The 16,517-nt window shown below is 46.7% G+C and overlaps 1 protein-coding gene across 3 annotated transcripts in view; it reads left to right on the top strand.

Moving 5' to 3' along the window:
- Ctps2 (CTP synthase 2) overlaps positions 1–16,517 on the top strand; it is a 73,806-nt gene that overhangs the window by 24,936 nt on the left and 32,353 nt on the right. For all 3 annotated transcript variants that reach the window (XM_023719573.1, XM_023719572.1, XM_012515545.2), the window contains 9 exons: positions 2,031–2,147; positions 2,263–2,346; positions 3,300–3,380; positions 3,687–3,838; positions 6,364–6,496; positions 8,568–8,656; positions 10,253–10,347; positions 11,487–11,549; positions 11,651–11,694. In XM_023719573.1, the coding sequence (XP_023575341.1) occupies positions 2,031–2,147; positions 2,263–2,346; positions 3,300–3,380; positions 3,687–3,838; positions 6,364–6,496; positions 8,568–8,656; positions 10,253–10,347; positions 11,487–11,549; positions 11,651–11,694 (858 nt within the window). The remainder of the gene's footprint in view (positions 1–2,030; positions 2,148–2,262; positions 2,347–3,299; positions 3,381–3,686; positions 3,839–6,363; positions 6,497–8,567; positions 8,657–10,252; positions 10,348–11,486; positions 11,550–11,650; positions 11,695–16,517) is intronic.

The raw sequence follows: 16,517 nt of genomic DNA, 5'->3' as shown, positions 1-16,517 counted from the left end.
CCAACCAACACCAGGCAAAATCATAGATCTCAAAAAAGCATCTAATCTGGATGGATCATTTGGAAAAATTAAGGGAAAGTTTAAATTATTTTAAAATAAGATACTAGTCATTAAGATTGGAAACAAAATACAAGAACATCAGCTTCATAATTTTACAACAAAGGGGGCTGGGGTCTAAGCACCTGCCTGGCAAGTGCAAGGACTCATGTTCAATTCCCAGTACCTCATGCCATACAGGCCCAGTACTGAGTAGCCACCAAAACCAGGTGTGGTGGTACACACCTGTAATCCCAGCACTGCAGAGGTCGAGACAGGAGGATCACTATAAGTCTGAACTGTGTACAGACCCTGTACCAAATAAATAAAAGATTTAAAAAGTCAGAGTTGTGATCTTCAGAACAAAACTATGTAAAGTTAGCACACTATCTATCTTTGGAGCCTCAGTTTCATTTTTATAAAAACAGTAATACCTTGGTAATTCTATCATTTTAGTTATATCAGATGTTGATAATCTACCAGTATTAGCTGTATTAAGAGTCCATTTAATCTAGAAAACAAATTTGGCTTTGCTCAATGAACATTTATTGAGCACCTAACACACATGGTACACACTGTCATTAATAGATTAACAAAGGTCTGGGAATATATAAGGCTCTGAATAAACAAAATTAATATTAATTTCTCATTCCTATTTTTAATATCTATGGAATACTTATCTTTGTTTTCAGCTTAAAAAGTATTTCTAATTTTATCCTTTACTCACAATGTTTCCTTTCCAATAGTCGTCATAAAACTGAGATTTCAAATCCAGCAAAGTTATATACCTTTAATCTGATTATTTACACTATAAAATTATGATAGCTATTTTAAATGTTATTTTCTTTATATATAATTGTATTTCACTAACAGTGTAACTAGAAGCAGTAAAATTTGTTTTTTGTTAAACTTTTAAAATTTTAATAAGACGATGGAAATTAAATCTAACAATACACTGCTCTTACAGAAAAAAGTATGCCTGCTTATTATTGAACTTTGCCTTGTTTTCCTGGTCATACTCACAGCTGTTTAGGAGCAGATTGTCTTCAATACTTCCCAGCCCTTCACTTACAGTGTTGAGCATGTACTGGAGAAGACCCTCAAGTGCTAAAGAATTAGTTTTATTATAGTTTTTATATCCCCAGTTCTTTTTCATTTTAATTTTCAATTTTTTTCATAGCACTGGGGATTAAAGCCAGGGCCATTTTCTTTGAGCTATATCCCCAGCCCTTTCTTGCTAAGTCACTAGGATATCTGAGCTGGGTGGGAATTTGTGATCCTCCTGCCTCACCCTCCCACGTTGGTGCAGTTAGCAGTTTGCGCCACCACGCCCAGCTAGAGGATGAATTTTAAAATCCATGTAATCAACTTTATGTAATATGGTAAGGCTGAATGGGTTAAGGTGAATTTTCTTAGACTAAAGCAAAAAGCTTTAAGTAAACTCATTGGAAATATACTGTAAGTAAGCTTGACATTTATTAAGGAGTATGCTGCCAGGGATATTCATGGGGGTTTTGCTACTGTTTGTTTCAGAAAACCAGCATGTTTTATTAACAGGGATTGACACAGTAAGGAGCCTGCTCAAATACAGCAGGCGAAGAGAGAGAGGGAGGGAGAGAGAGAGAGAGGAGGGGGAGGGAGAGGGAAAGGGAGAGAGCCTCACAATTTCCATCCAAGAATCCAGGCAGAGCCCCGTAGCTGTCACTTTTCTGGTATTGTCCCTGGATTAGAGATCTATCTTCCAACTGGGGCCATTTGTTAAAGCTAGCTCATTGTGCTCCACTGTGATAAGTTACCCAGGCTGGGCTTAGTTTGCGACCCTTCTGCCTTCACTTTCCAGAATGCTAGATTCCAGGCCTATGCCACCCAGCCCGGAGGACCCATTGTGAGTGTTGAATTCAGTGATTGGAGCACTGGCAAGCTTTTGTCCTTGTGCAAACACGGGAGTTCGGGAGTTCGCAGCACGAAGGCATTGTTCTGTCTTCTCTTCCCAGCTGGGCGGCACCATCGGAGACATTGAGGGGATGCCGTTTGTGGAAGCCTTCAGACAGTTCCAGTTCAAGGCAAAGAGAGACAATTTCTACAACATCCATGTCAGCCTGGTCCCACAGGTGGGCTTCGCACATGTGTGTACCCTGCTACCTGTGTCTGCATTGGGCCTGGGGGTCGCCACTTACCCAGAAAAGCTGGACCTGTAGGGTACTGACAGGACTTGTCGCTTTCTAGCCCAGCGCCACTGGGGAACAGAAAACCAAGCCCACACAGAACAGCGTCCGTGCGCTGCGGGGCCTGGGGCTGACTCCGGATCTGGTGAGTGAAGTGCAGCGAGCCTCTTGGAGGATGGCCTCCATGCTTGACTTAGTGTAATTCGGGTTTTTCCTCTTTATTTATGTATTTATTTATTTTTGCATAATTTTATTGAGAAACAAATAGCAATGAGACAGTTTCAAACCAAATTGGTAGGACAGTTTCAATAATTAACACATTGTATATTCTCTTCCTAGTGGTTAATTGCTGTACAAGATGCGGACTCGACATCCTATTTACAAACACCATTAGAACAAATCATTCTATTCATTAAGAGAATGTAACTATATATCTATCCCAACCATTTTGAATACACAGATACAAAATGGACATTCATCTGTATCCCCCTTTTGTTTTGTTCCGTTATTTGAATATTATAGGTGTGTAAACTCAGCAAAATATTCTATGAGTCCAGTAGCCCATAATAGTATTGGGTCTTCCACTTCACTGGCGATGTCAGAAATTGTTGACCTGAGTCCCCCACAGCTCAGCATAACAGCATGGCTTTACTAATTTAGTTTAATTTGTTTGTCGAGGCAGGGTCTTGCATGTATTTTAGTCCAGTCTTAAACTCACTGTGTAGTCTAGGCTAGCTTTAAACTTGCAGCAATCCTCCTGCCTCAGCCTCCTGAGTGCTGGGATGACAGATGTGCACTACCGCACCTGGCTATTTATTTTCATTTACTATTATTTTTTTTGAGGGGATAGGGAACGGTCTTCCTATGTAGTCCAGGCTGGCCTCGGAGTCACGGCAAACTTCCTGCCTCAGCCTCTGGAGTGCTAAGATGACAGGCGTGTGCCACCACAGCCTGCTCTACTTACACTGACTGAAGCCACATTCAGCGTTGGCTCTGTCCACTCTCCTGGGCCTCTTGAGGTGGGAGAACTGGACACAGTGGCCAGCTGCAGGAGCAGTCAGCTCCTGCTTGCCAACCGAGCAAACTTCACCTCAACAGATTGTCTGCCGGAGTTCCACACCCATCGAGATGGCAGTGAAGGAGAAGATTTCCATGTTTTGTCACGTGAACCCTGAACAGGTTGGTGCTTGTGGCTCTTCACTGAGCCACATCCCTGGGCCCTTTTAAAAACTTGTTCATATAATTCCAAGACCAGGTCTCACTAGGTCATGAAGGGGCCTAGGTTGGGCTCTAGCTTTTGACCCTCCTGCCTCAGCCTCCCGAGTGCTGGGATCATAGGTGTGCGCCACCCCATCCAGCTTCCTGGTGTCCTTCTGTGTACTGGGAGAATTCACCTGCCGGTCGCTCCTGGGTTGGGCCGCCTTCCCGAGGCCTGTCTGATCCGCCCGCCCCAGCCTCAGCAGCCTGCTTTCTCCTGGCCGGCAGGTCATGTGTATCCACGACGTATCCTCCACCTACCGCGTGCCCGTGCTGCTGGAGCAGCAGGGCATCGTGAAGCACTTCAAGGAGCGGCTGGACCTGCCCATCAGCGACTCCTCAAGTGGCTTGCTGCTGAAGTGGGGGAACATGGCTGACAGGTGGGTCCCCCAGGGCCCTCCGCGTGCCTGCATGTGGCCCTGCCTGTGCACTGGTAGGGGGTTTACTGCATTCTTTGAAGACTTCTGCAGCCTTGACTTTTCTAGATTTAAACCAAAGCACACTGAAAGGATTTGGGCTTGGATAGAATATTTTTTTATTTGGGGAGGATTTAGATTTATTTCTTAGTTTCTGAATATTTTGTCACTTTATTCCCTTTTTTCTGTTTGTTTTTAGGATTCAGCTAGTATTTTTTTTCTCTTTTAAAAAATTTTAATAGTATGTTTAGTAGATAATGATTACATTCCCAGCTAATATTTTCTAAAGAAAATCCTTTTGTTTTGTTTGAGACAGAGCCTGGCTATCCTCTGACACCAGGTCTCACTAGGTCATTAAGGGGCCTAGGCTATCAGACTCCCAGCGATCCTCCTGCCTCAGCCTCCTGCGTGCTGGGATTATAGGCCTGTGCCACCCCGCCCAGTGCTCCCATACTTCCTAAAGCCAGATACATCTGGTCTTGGTACTAAGTTTCTTGCAGTTGCTGTACCAAATTACAGTGGCAGTTTGTATTCTCCCCATCCTGGGGGTCCCAAGGCCCAAGTCGAGTTTTCTGAGGCTTGTTCCTCGGGCTGCTCTGAGGGATCCGCTGGCTGCCCGCAGTCTTGGGGTGCTGGGCTTGTGACTTCCCCTCTCTGACATCTGCCTCTGCTTGCACACTGCCTTATCGCCATCTCTCTTCCTCTTCTCTTGTAAAGGCCGAGTATGGTGGTGGCGCATGCCTGTAACCCCAGCCCTTGAGAGGCTGAGGCAGGAGGATCACTGAAAGTTCAAGGCCAACCTGGGCTACATAGTGAGACCCTGTCTCAAAAAACCAACAAAACAAAACAAACAGGAATAGTGTAGGAGAGCCGGCCTGGAACTTGAGGTCAGAGTGGTACCCCTGTCCCACCTTGGGGAATGTCACTCCTCCCACTGTGGCAGTGGCTTCTACCACCACAGGCTGGCCTCTGCACATCTCAGTGGTCACTTGCAGCACAGATGGAGGAAAGAGGGTGTGTGGTGCATGGTGGGCCACCCCAGGAAGTGTGGTCACTGAGTGAGTGTTTCCTAGGCCTGTGAGTCCAAGGAGGGGGAGATAGTACTTGAGAGTAAGGGGAAGAGGCCCAGCCAGCTGCCCAGGAACACGACGTCCTGCCCCTCCCTCTGCCTGTGCTGCTGCTGGTTTTTGGTCTGTTTCTGACCTTCTGCCAAGAGGTGGTGTGGGCCGAACAGCTATGTTCTCTGGGGCAGTGGCACCTTCCACAGGGAGGGAGTTCAAGGGTTTCCGCCCGAGACAGGGTGTCTTGCTATGTAGTCCAGGCTGACCTTGAACTCACTGTGTGGCCAATCTGGCCTCAAACTCCCAGCAACCCTCCTGCCTCAGCCTCCCCTGTGCTGGGATGGCAGGTGTGCGCCACTGATAGGAACGAGAGCTTCCTCCTTGAGGTAATTTCTCAGGTATTTGTGAAAGGGCTGGCCCTGTGTTCTAATTTCTGTAACTAATCCCAGAGCACAGTTCTGTCATATGCTTTGAACAGAGTTCCTGATGAAAGTGACAGTAGAGAGTGCATCTTTCACGGAGAACTGTGCTTTGAGCATCTGTGTAGCACAGAACTTTCGCATAAAAGTGACGGCAATAGCTTGTAATGTTTCAAACAGTTCTCTAGCACCATTTTAGGGGTGCTGTGAAGACCTGGGCTTTGGGGGCCAGCCAGGAGTAGAAGCTTTGGAAGCAGAGATGCTCTGAATGCAAATTCTTCTACAGTGTCACCTTCCCAAGTTCTGCTTGAAATGTTTTCTGTTAAGTGCAGAAGCCGTTTCTTCTATAAGAAGTCATCTTATACACTCACTGGTGAACAGCTCATGTGTAAGACTTGTTTTCTTTTTCTTTTCTTTTTTGGCTGGCTCACGCTGCCTTAAGGGCAAGTCTGGTGAGGCCTGAGGAGCTGGGCACTGAACTGTGGTCCCCTGCGCCTGACTGGGTTTGCCCCAGCAGGCACTTAAACAACTGAGCTAACTAGCAAGCCCCCTAACGGCTTATGTGTATGACGTAGCTTGTTACATTTTTTTATTTTAAGTGCTTTTTTTGTCTGAGTGGCTGATTTCTGTCTGCACCCATTTATGTAAGGGATTTCTTAGGACTTTGATATGTATTTGGCCAACAGATTTTGGTCGTTTGGAGGGGAGACAGTCAAGTTTACCAGGTAGGAATAGTGTCTTCCCAAGGTTCAAAAAAGTACCCTGGAGCCAGGCATGGTGACCCACACTTATCATCCCAGCTCTTGGGAGGCTGAGGCAGGAGGATTACTGCAGGGTTGGGGCCAGCCTGGTGTACACAGCAAGTTCAAGGCCAGCCTAGACTGGAGAGGGAGACCCTGTCTCAAAAACCAAAAGCAAAACAAAGTGCTCTGGGAGAAAAGCAGCGGCCACCATCATTGCTTGTGAGGTGGCTTACACATGTGTAATCTTTGCGCTGTGTGCTCCGCAGGTATGAAAGGCTGCAGAAGATCTGCTCCATTGCCCTGGTTGGGAAGTACACCAAGCTCCGGGACTGCTACGCATCTGTGTTCAAAGCTCTGGAGCACTCGGCCCTGGCCATCAACCACAAGCTCAACCTCATGGTGAGTCCACCAGGCTCTGCAGTGTGGCCTCGAGACACCCTCGAGACACCCCAGGCTGGGGGCACCAGCCATGTCTCGGGCCTCAGCACACACATGCCCCTGGTGGGGTGGAAGTCGGCCTTGGAGCACAGGATGTGCCACGGCCTCTCGGCCTCGTCCCCTGCTCCCTGCGGATCCCACCCATTTCCTTGCTCAGCAGAGCTTCTCCCCTCCTCCCACATTTCCTACACACCTGCCAGTTGCTCTATCCCACGCTTATGGTTGTGCTTAGCTTTCTTTCTTTGGTGTTTGGAGACAGAGTCTCACTGTGTAGTCCTGGCTGGCCTTGAACTCACTGTGTAGCCCAGGTTGGTCCTGAAATTGCAGGGATCCTCCTGCCTCAGCCTCCTGAGTGCTGGGATTATAGGTGTGTGTCACTACACCCAGGTTTCTCAGTTATCTTTATTTATTTTTTAAAAAATAATTTTATTGAGAAACAAAGAGCAATGAGATAGTTTCAAAACCGATTAGTAGGACAGTTTCAATAATTAATACATTGCATATCATTGTCTTCTTAGTGGTTATTCATTGTACAAGATGCAGACATGATATCCTGTCCACAGACACCATTAGAACAAATCTCTCTATTCACTGAATTAAGAGAATGCAGCTGTATACTTATCCTAACTATTTTGAATATACAGATACAAAATGGTCCTTCATTTGTATCCCCCTTTTTTGTTTAGTTTTGTCAGAGAAGGGTATTTCATTGTCATTTAAATATTGTAGGTGCGTGAATTCGGCAAAATATTCCAATATACTCCAGTAGTCCATTATAGTAGTGGGTTATCTGTAGGACTAGCAATGTCAGAAGTTGTTGACTTGAGCCTTTTATAGCTCAGCATATTAATATGGCTTTGCCTTTTTATACTTTGTTTTTATACTTTTCTTCTGGATGGTTAAGACCAAGATAAAGCAAGACCTATGTAATAAGAAATGTAGCTTTTGTATCTGATAAGTTCTCAGTTATCTTAATTCTCCATCTGGGGTTTAGGGGTTTGCACCTCATCTCCCCAGAGGTCTCCTGGGGCCTCAGTCCTTCCCTTCCTTCCTGCAGTGGCAAGCAGTGGCTTTTGCGTAGCACCTTTTATTTGGAACTTTTTCCTTCCTTTCAGCTGCACTCTGGTGGCAATGTCTGTTTACTTAGTTGCATAATCTTCCGGGAAGGCTATAAGGGCCACCGAATAGATTGGCTATTTCTGTCCTAGTTTCCTGCGCAGCAGTTGCACGATAAGTACAGTAGGGTTTTCCAGCTCTCTGATTGTGACGGTGACCGCTTGTCCACACTGTTGTGGGTGTCCTCACTGTCAGTGCAATAGGTGGTCACTCAGGGACAGGTACCACTTAGTGTAAAATAGCTCTGTGTTCCATGCCTTTCCCCAGTGGGGAGCTAATGTAAGTGTCCTGAGCATTGCTTTCAATTCCAACAGGGACCTGAATTTTCCATATCGAAAAGATCATCAGAGCTGGGCGTGGTGGCACACACGTGTAATCCCACCATTCTGAGGCCGAGACAGGAAAATTGTAGGGGGTTCCAGGCCAGCCTGGGCTGCAAAGTGAGCTGAAGGCCCGCCTGGACTGCATAGTGAGACCCTGTCTCAAAAAAACCAAAACAAAACAAAACAAAAAAACCCAAAAGGTTGTTATTAGTCATAAAGAAAACCTGAAAATGTCATATTAAGAAAACCTGAAAATGTCATAGGCATTGGTGCCTCAGTTCACAAACTCAGTTCTCTCTGTGATTCTGGTCGCTAATTGATCTGGATGAGAGCTGAGTCAAATTTCCCCATCAGATCCAGATTGATTGTGCATAACTACTGAAAGCTCCTGGCCAACCCGGTTTGCGACCTGAATCCCATCTCTTCCCGCAAGGGGGCGCATGTCCAGCTTGCAGAGGGAAGGCTGGGCCAGGCTTGCGGGTGTGGAGCCCGTCCAGGTCTGCGTGTGAGGGAGCATCCGTGAGCGCGGGTTTTGGGGGCTCCAAGGCACAGTGTGCCCTTCTCACTCCGCCTTCTGCGCCCTGTCCCTCTAGTACATCGACTCCATCGACCTGGAGCAGGATGCCAAGGCCCAGGACCCCGTGCGGTTCCACGAAGCCTGGCAGAAGCTGTGCAAGGCTGAGTGAGTGCAGGCGCCGGGATGGGGATGGGCGCTGGAGAAGCAGGCGCAGCTGTGGCACTGGCCATGTGACCGAAGGGTGGGAGGGTAGGGGATGAGGCGCGTGGGGGTGGTGGCGACAAGGGTCCTTGGGGTGTCGGTAGGAGTGCTGTGTGGAGGTGGGGTGTTGATTCTCCAGAGAGAGAGAGACAGAGGAATGAACTGAAGAATGCACACACTTCAGGTACAAGAGGGGCAGCTTTCCTTTTGATTGCTGTTTTTATTCATTTATTTATTATTATTCTTTTTTGAGATAAGGTCTCACTGTGTAGTTCAGGCTGCACTTGAACTCACTTTGTAGCCTAGGCTAGACTCCAACTTGCAGTGATCCTCCTGTTTCTGCCTCTTGAGTGCTGGGATAAAAAGGCATCACTCCCATTATTGTTTTTTTTTTTTTTTTTTTTTTTTGTGGAACCAGGGATTGAACTCCGGCCCTTGTGCTTGCAGTGCAAGCACTTATTCTACTGAGCTATCACCCCGGCCCCTGTGTTATTATTAACATAATACTGGTCATGTACACTAAAACCCACATTTTTAATTTTAATTAATTTAAATTTTTTTTTCTGTATTTAGGACAGGGTCTACAGGCTGTACAGGGTCTTACTACACTGATTGGACTCAGTGATTCTCCTATTTTCAGCCTCCCAAATGCTGGGATTACAGGCATGAACCACCATGCCCAGTCTCACTTGCTGTCTCGGCACACCCTGGGAGCGGACCTGGCATGGCCCACTGGGACGGAACCCCAGTCATCGTGCTGTGCCCAAGCAGGCGCTTTAGTCCACTGAGCTATCTGGGCGGCCCTGAACCCACCCTTTTAAAGTGCTCAGCTTGGTAGTGGTTGTCTGTTCACAAGGTTGCACAGCCATCACCACCACTCACCTTAATTGTACTTTGATTTGTTAAATCATGTGCAGAGCTGCTGGGGTTCCCACTCGTCCTGGTCACCTGGGGCTGATGGGCTAGAACAGAGATGGTGGACCTTTTAGAGCTTTCAGTGATATAGCCAGCCAGCTGCTGCATGTGTGCCGTAGGTTCACCACCATGGAGCTAGGAGGTCTCCAGCCCCCCTGCCCCCCGTACTGGGAATCGATCTCAGAACCTTGCATCCCTGGCTAGCCAGGGAATTTTCATTCACTGCCCTTAATTATCGGTTCAAATGTAAGGCTAATTTTTTTAAGGTAGTTTAACTGTTTTTGATTACATAAGAGAGCTTTTAATTTAGTCTTGTTTTCTGAATTGGCTATGTAACCCAGGCTGGCCTCGAACTTGTAACCACCTTCCTGCCTTGGCCTGCCCAGAGCCAGGATTATAAGCATGTGATGCCATACACCTGTGCCTGGAAGTGTCATGGAGGCGACTGAGAAGTCAGAGCTTCCTAGTTGGAGGGCAAGTGCAAGCCCTGTGTGCCCTGTGGGCAATGGCGCCCTGGTGGGGACCTATGGTGTGTATGTACCAGGCTCCGGGTGCGGGCTCAGTAGCATGAATAAGGTTGCACACACAGCGTTAGCAGGAAGAGCAGTCCTGACCTCACTCACCATCTTCTTGTGTTGATTTCAGTGGTGTTCTTGTGCCTGGAGGCTTTGGTCTCAGAGGAACCTTGGGAAAAATCCAGGCGATTTCTTGGGCAAGGACAAGGAAGATTCCCTTTCTGGGTAAAACTCATATATATTGATTCTAATTATGAATTTTTAAATGCTGTGCTGGGGATTGAACTCAGGCCCTTTGCGCTGAGCTACACCCCCAGTACTTTTTCTGTTGTTTGAGACAGAGTCTCACTAAGTTGTTAAATTGCCCAGGCTGGGCTCAGACTCGTGATCTTTCTGACTTAGCCTCCCAGAGTGCTGGGATTATAAACCTGTACCACCACACTGGGCAAGTTTATGGCCCAAGCTGGCCCTGAACTGGTAGTGATCCTCCTGCCTCGGCCTCCTGTTCAGCGTGCACCACCATGCCTAAGTATGTTAGCTTTCTGATACTTAGTAGTGGTCACACTAAAGTTTGTAATTGCGAAGCTGTGAACTTGAAGTTGACAATTTAGGCACCTAATAGTATGCTATAGGGTTTAGCAAACTGTCTTAATACCAAATCTGGCTCATGGGTGTTTCTGTAAAAATTTACTGGAACATAGCCACACAAACTACTTTGGCATAATGTCACATAGCAGCATTTGAGACTATACAGCTTGCAAAGCCTAGAATGTTTGTCACCTGACACTTTAGAGCTAGTGTGTTTCCCTAGGAGAATTTGCATTGTGAAAAGTTCTAGCTGATCAGAACCTGGGAGAGGCCTCTGGTTGGACCTCCTTTCTCCAATTCTCTCCCCAACCTGTCCTCTCGCTACTGTAAGCAGAGGGCTGCTTACCAGGAGTGGAGTCTCTGTGCAGAACAGATATTGTGGACAAGATTCCAGATGAGGTAATACAAAAAGACCAGCTCATGTCCTAGGTGTGGCTCTGGTAGAGTGTGGTACAGTCTGTTTCTTTTGTTATTTTAAGAGACAAAATGTGTTGTCCAGGCTGGCCCAAAGTGTGGGTTTAAGCAGTCCTCCTGCCTCAGCATCCCAGTATAAAAGCTGGGCATGGTGGTACACGCCTGTCATCCTAACACTGAGGAGGCTGAGGCAGAAGGATTGCTGTGAGTTCGAGGCCAGCCTGGGCTACATAGTAAGAGCCTGTCTACAAAAAAAAATGCATAAATAAGTTTTTTTTTTGAAAAAATGAGATAAATAAGTTTTTAAAAGTGAGTAAATGCCACCTGTGTCCATTTGTTGATCTATGTGCTCTTTACGATAGGAGTCTGCCTTGGGATGCAGCTGGCTGTGATCGAGTTCGCGAGAAGCTGCCTGGACATGAAAGGTGAGGCTGAGGCCGGCTGGTGCCTGTGCACTTACAACACTTTATCCCTTACAGTCTTTTCAGCAGCACCTGTAACTCTGTGACCTCTTCTTAATCTCCAGATGCCAACTCCACCGAGTTTGAGCCCGACACCCCTGTACCTTTGGTAAGTGGCCTGCTTATTTTTCCAGTCTGTTCCCTATTGTTTGGTTTCCGGCTCCTGCATGAATACATGGGGGGGGGATTATTAATTTTTCTTTACTGTGCCAGAATATGGAAAATGCGATATGAATTGATTATTATCTTTATTTTTACATCATACTGCGCTGCTCTCAGTGGTCTGTCTCATTGTCTGTGCCTGGGACAGACAAATCCTGGACTGATTTCTCTCTGCCACAGCTTTCAGGCTTAATGTTTAGGAAAGGAGTCAATTGGCCGTGATGACAATTTATAACAGCTAATAGAAATAAATGAGCTGTCCTGTCTCCAGACTCATCCTCAGCCTCTCTATTTTCCACATTGGTGGCCATCTATCTTTCTAAAACAAAAGTGACAACCATACTGCTGCTGGGCCTCATCTTCAGCCATTTCATTTTTCCCTGAAATACTCAAGCCAGGTGTGGTGGCGCATGCTTGTAATCCCAGCACTCAGGAGGCTGAGGCAGGAGGATTGCCACAAACTGGAGGCCAGCCTGCGCTATATAGTGAGTTCAAGGCCAGCCTGAAGTACACAGTAAGACCCTGTCCCAAGACACCAAACCAAACAAACCCCAAAAGTAGGGAAATCTGTTGGTCTTTCTGTAACTCCCTCCCTTCCCGGATGAAAGGTAGCACAAGCGGTGCTTTTTCACTTAACATTATATGTCGGTGATGCCCTCGTGCAAGGACACGGACATGTTCTTCCTGCCTTTTTATAGCATCCAGCTCAAGCCTTAACGAGATACCAGCAAATGCCTCCTTATCTGTGTTTAATAGAAATGGATTTCCTGAATAACAGCTGAAATAGCTGTTCCAGGGAGACTGGCTTTCTTCTCTGTTTTACGAGGTGGGAAGTGATTTGGCCAGTAGGTGTCACTGTCGGATAGCTTTGGCGAGGTGAATTGGTTACTGACTGTTCTTTGACTGTTCTTTACTCCTGTGTGGGTGTGGGTGGGGGTGTGCATGGAGGAAAAAAAGACACAGATAAAGCAAAGTTCAGCCCTGTAGAAAGGGCATGATACTCGTCTCACGCATGCACCTTTGCCTGTTTCACTTCCTAGGGACAGCTACGTTTGTCTTGTTCTTTTGTTGCTAGTCCAGAGATTGTGCATACATGCATAGATGTGTACCTCACTCCCCTCTTTTTGAGGCTAGGGATCAACCCCAGGGCCCTGGGCATGGTGGGCCAGTGCTGTATTGCTGAGCTGTATCTCTAGCCCCTGTATGCCCACTTTATTTATTTACTTATTTTCAAAAATTTTTTTTAATGTTTTATTTCTTTGGTACAGGGTCTCACTATGCAGCTTGGACTCATAGTGATCCTCTTGGCGACCAGCATGGCATGCAGTACCACGGATCAAACCCAGGTTCTTGCACTTGCCAGGCAGGCGCTTAGAGTGCTGTGCCATCTCCCCAGCTCATCCATTTGATTTTTTTGAGACGGGGTGTAGTTTAGGCTGGTATTGAATTCACGGAGATCCTTTTGCCTCAGCCTCCCAAGTGCTGTGATTCCACGCATGGGCCTCCATGCCATTTACTTTTAAATGAGACCCTGGTACCCTGTGGCAGCTCCCAGGGGCTTTTGCCGCTAGCCCTGCGCTGTGCTCTGCGCATGCGGTGGTGCAGTCTTTTTTTTTTTTAATTTTTATTTATTTATGTGTGGCCAGCTCAGCCCACCAGGGGGCGGGGCTGGCTGGCATGTGGTGCTGGGGGATTGAACCGTGGTCCCTGTGCTTTGCTAAGCTTGTTCTAAGTAGGTGCTTTAGACCACTGAGCCATCTCACCAGCCCCGGTGCAGTCTTATACTTGGCCTGTGCCCCTTATTTTCTTTGCTGTAAATCCTGGTGCTAATGCACCTCTGCCTGCACCTGCTTGTGTCCTGCATCCCCTTGTACACACATCTGCAGGGGATACAAGAGGGGACTGCTCAGGTGGGGGACGTGCACATCATGTGACCCCACAGTGCCTGTGCACATGAGCGAGCTGGGCGAGGGCAGTCATCTGCTGTGCTCCTGAGAGTTCCACCAGTAGCAACAGCACTATCACTGATGGCAGGGTCCTGCTAGAGGACAGAGAGCTGCTGGACCCGTTGGCCAGCAGTGGGCAGCCTGAGCGCCTGCTATACTAGAGCGAGTGGGTACTTGGTTGGTCACCAGCGCTCTGATACTTGTGGGAAAACAGTAAGGAGAGTTACTGCCTTGTATGGTGTATTTTCTGCTCAGATATGTTCCTTGGGCTATTGTGACACTCCCTTGGGATGTCCCTTGCATGTGACACTTGCTTATGAGCTCCATGTTGACACCGGCATCCAGGACAGATCTAAAAGGAGGTAGCTCTTAGACACAATAAAAGGCAAAATTGCTGGACATCATCCCAATGCTTGGGAGGCTGAGGCAGGAGGATCTCCTTGAGTTCAATGTCAGCCTAGGCTATGTTGCGAGACCCTGTCTCAAACAAATAAACAAAAAATTAGTTAATTAAAAAAGGGAGAAATAGATTTTTCTGTGCCGGTTAAGGTCTCACTAAGTTGGAAAGTGCCCAAGAGAATGAGTGAAACTGATTTTGCCATGTCTCTCCTTGACTTGGCCTCTAAGGCACAATATAAGGTCTGGGATGCTGCAGGATATTTTGGCTTGGTTCTACAGAAGCTTTAGTTTTCTATCCTGCCTCAGGGTCTTCTGAGAAGACACTTATCAGGCATCTAGCGGACTTCCATTCTAATTCTGTGTCAGTCCACCAATGCTGTTGACAGTGACAGAAATTGTTTTGTTTGTTGAGAAGATCTCCTGTGTAACCTAGGTTGTCCTTGAACTCTTGGCCTCCTCCAATCTCAGCTTGTCAAGTGCTGGGATTACAGGTGTGTACCCAGGCTAGGCTTACAGACACTCCTGAGCTTGACTTTGCCTTTCGCTCTTTTTCCCGCTGATCTGAAGGGTAGCTGGCGGTGCTGGTGGCACTGTGGATGTTCTAGCTAGAATACTTTTGGCCTTTGAGGCCCACATGGGAAGGATGCTCTCAATGTCAATATTAATATGTGCGGACCTTCCTGACGCTAAGCATCTCTTCTGTTTGTTGAAAAAGATAAGTCTAGAAAATGAATTTACGTAAGATGCTCCTCTCAGAAAACAGGATGCATGTTCCATTTTCAAAACAGCAACATACATGTATACTTGGAGGGTGGTATTAGTGAGGGAAAAAAAGAAATTAAAGCATTTCAACAAGATGCACATGGATATTTGGAATTGATCATGTTTTAATTTAATTGAATTTTTTTGGCCCTGAGGATCGAGCCCAGGGTCTTCACACCATGCTATATCCCTTATCCCCCCCTTTTTATTTTGAGACAGGATCTCGCTGTGTAATTCAGGCTGGCCATGAGCTCACTTATGCAGCTCACGCTGACCTGAGTCTCTTGGTGATCCTCCTGCCTTAGGCTCCCAAGCGCTAGGATTACAGGTGTGTGCCATCACACCTGGCTTTTAGTTTTTTGAGAGAGGGTCTTGATGTGTAGTCCAGGCTGGTCTTGAACTCACTGTATAATCTGGCTGGCCTCAAACTCATGGTGATCCTCCCGCCTCAGCCTCCTGAGTGCTGGGAACCCACTAGGCCTGGCTCACTTCACTATTCATTATTCATTATAAGCATAACTTCATTTATCCCTTTCTGATCCAGAAATTTGCAAAGTTAGATTTAATTTTATATCTCGTAGAGATTTGTGAAATAGTCCCTTATAATTCAAAGCTGATTCAGGCGAAGGGGCAATTTCCTTTCTCTGTTAAGCATAACACATGCATTACACTTTCCTGCCTTTAGGTGCAGTCCTGTTTGAAATATTTTCTCTTCCTTATTGCTCAAAAACTTCATATGGCATGCAAAGGAAGAGATGTGTGAAAGACATAGCCCCGCTAGCGTAACCAAAAGATAGCTCTCCCCACTTGGAGGACTGAGAACGTTCAGGACACTGAAATAAGTATTCTTACTGATACAAAGACCTGCTTGGGCTCATTTGGAAGTTAGTGCCCCTACCCCCTTCCATGAAGGCTGAGGCAGAAGGACTGCTGGAAGTTGGACACCAGCCTAGGCTACCTAATGAGACCCTTTCCCAAGCAAAGAAAGGAACAAACAAGAAATACTTCTGGAGACCTAATTTACAGCATAGTGATACTGCTTAATAATACTGTATTGGCTGGACGTGGTGATGTACCTCTGTAATCCCAGCACTCAGGAGGCTGAGGCCGGAGGATTACCGTGAGTTTAAGGCCATACAGATGTTTGAAATTTGCTGAAGACAGTAGATGTCAAGTATTACCCACCAGCTAACTAGGTGAGATAATGGATATAGTCTGCTTGATTTTGGTAATCATTTCACTATGTATATTTGAAAACATCATATATATATTTGTATTTTAGGGAAGGGTCTACAGGGTGTTCAGGGTCTCATTACTAGATCACACTCGTAGTGATCCGCCTGTTTACAGCCTCCCAAGTGCCGGACTTACAGGTGTGCATCACCATGCCCAGCCTCATTTGCAGTCTCAGGTGGTGGGGCCGGTACGGCAGGTGCAGGGATCGAACTCCCAGCCCTTGAGCTTGCTTGTAGGTACTTTAATCCACTGAGCTATTTGGCCAGCCCTTCAGATATCTTGAATATATACAATATTTGCCAGTTATTTCTTTGTCTTTTTTTGGGAAACCGGGGATTGAACTCAGGTCCTGGTGCTTGCAAGGGAAGCTCCTGGTGCTTGCAAGGGAAGCACTTATTCCACTAAGCCATCTCCCCGGCCCCTTGCC

This window comes from Octodon degus, unplaced genomic scaffold, assembly GCF_000260255.1.
Source record: "Octodon degus isolate 3935 unplaced genomic scaffold, OctDeg1.0 scaffold00069, whole genome shotgun sequence".
In the NCBI taxonomy this organism is placed as follows: Eukaryota; Metazoa; Chordata; class Mammalia; order Rodentia; family Octodontidae; genus Octodon; species Octodon degus.
Note: the sequence above shows the minus strand (reverse complement) of the source record. Positions and strands in the feature narration are given on the sequence as shown.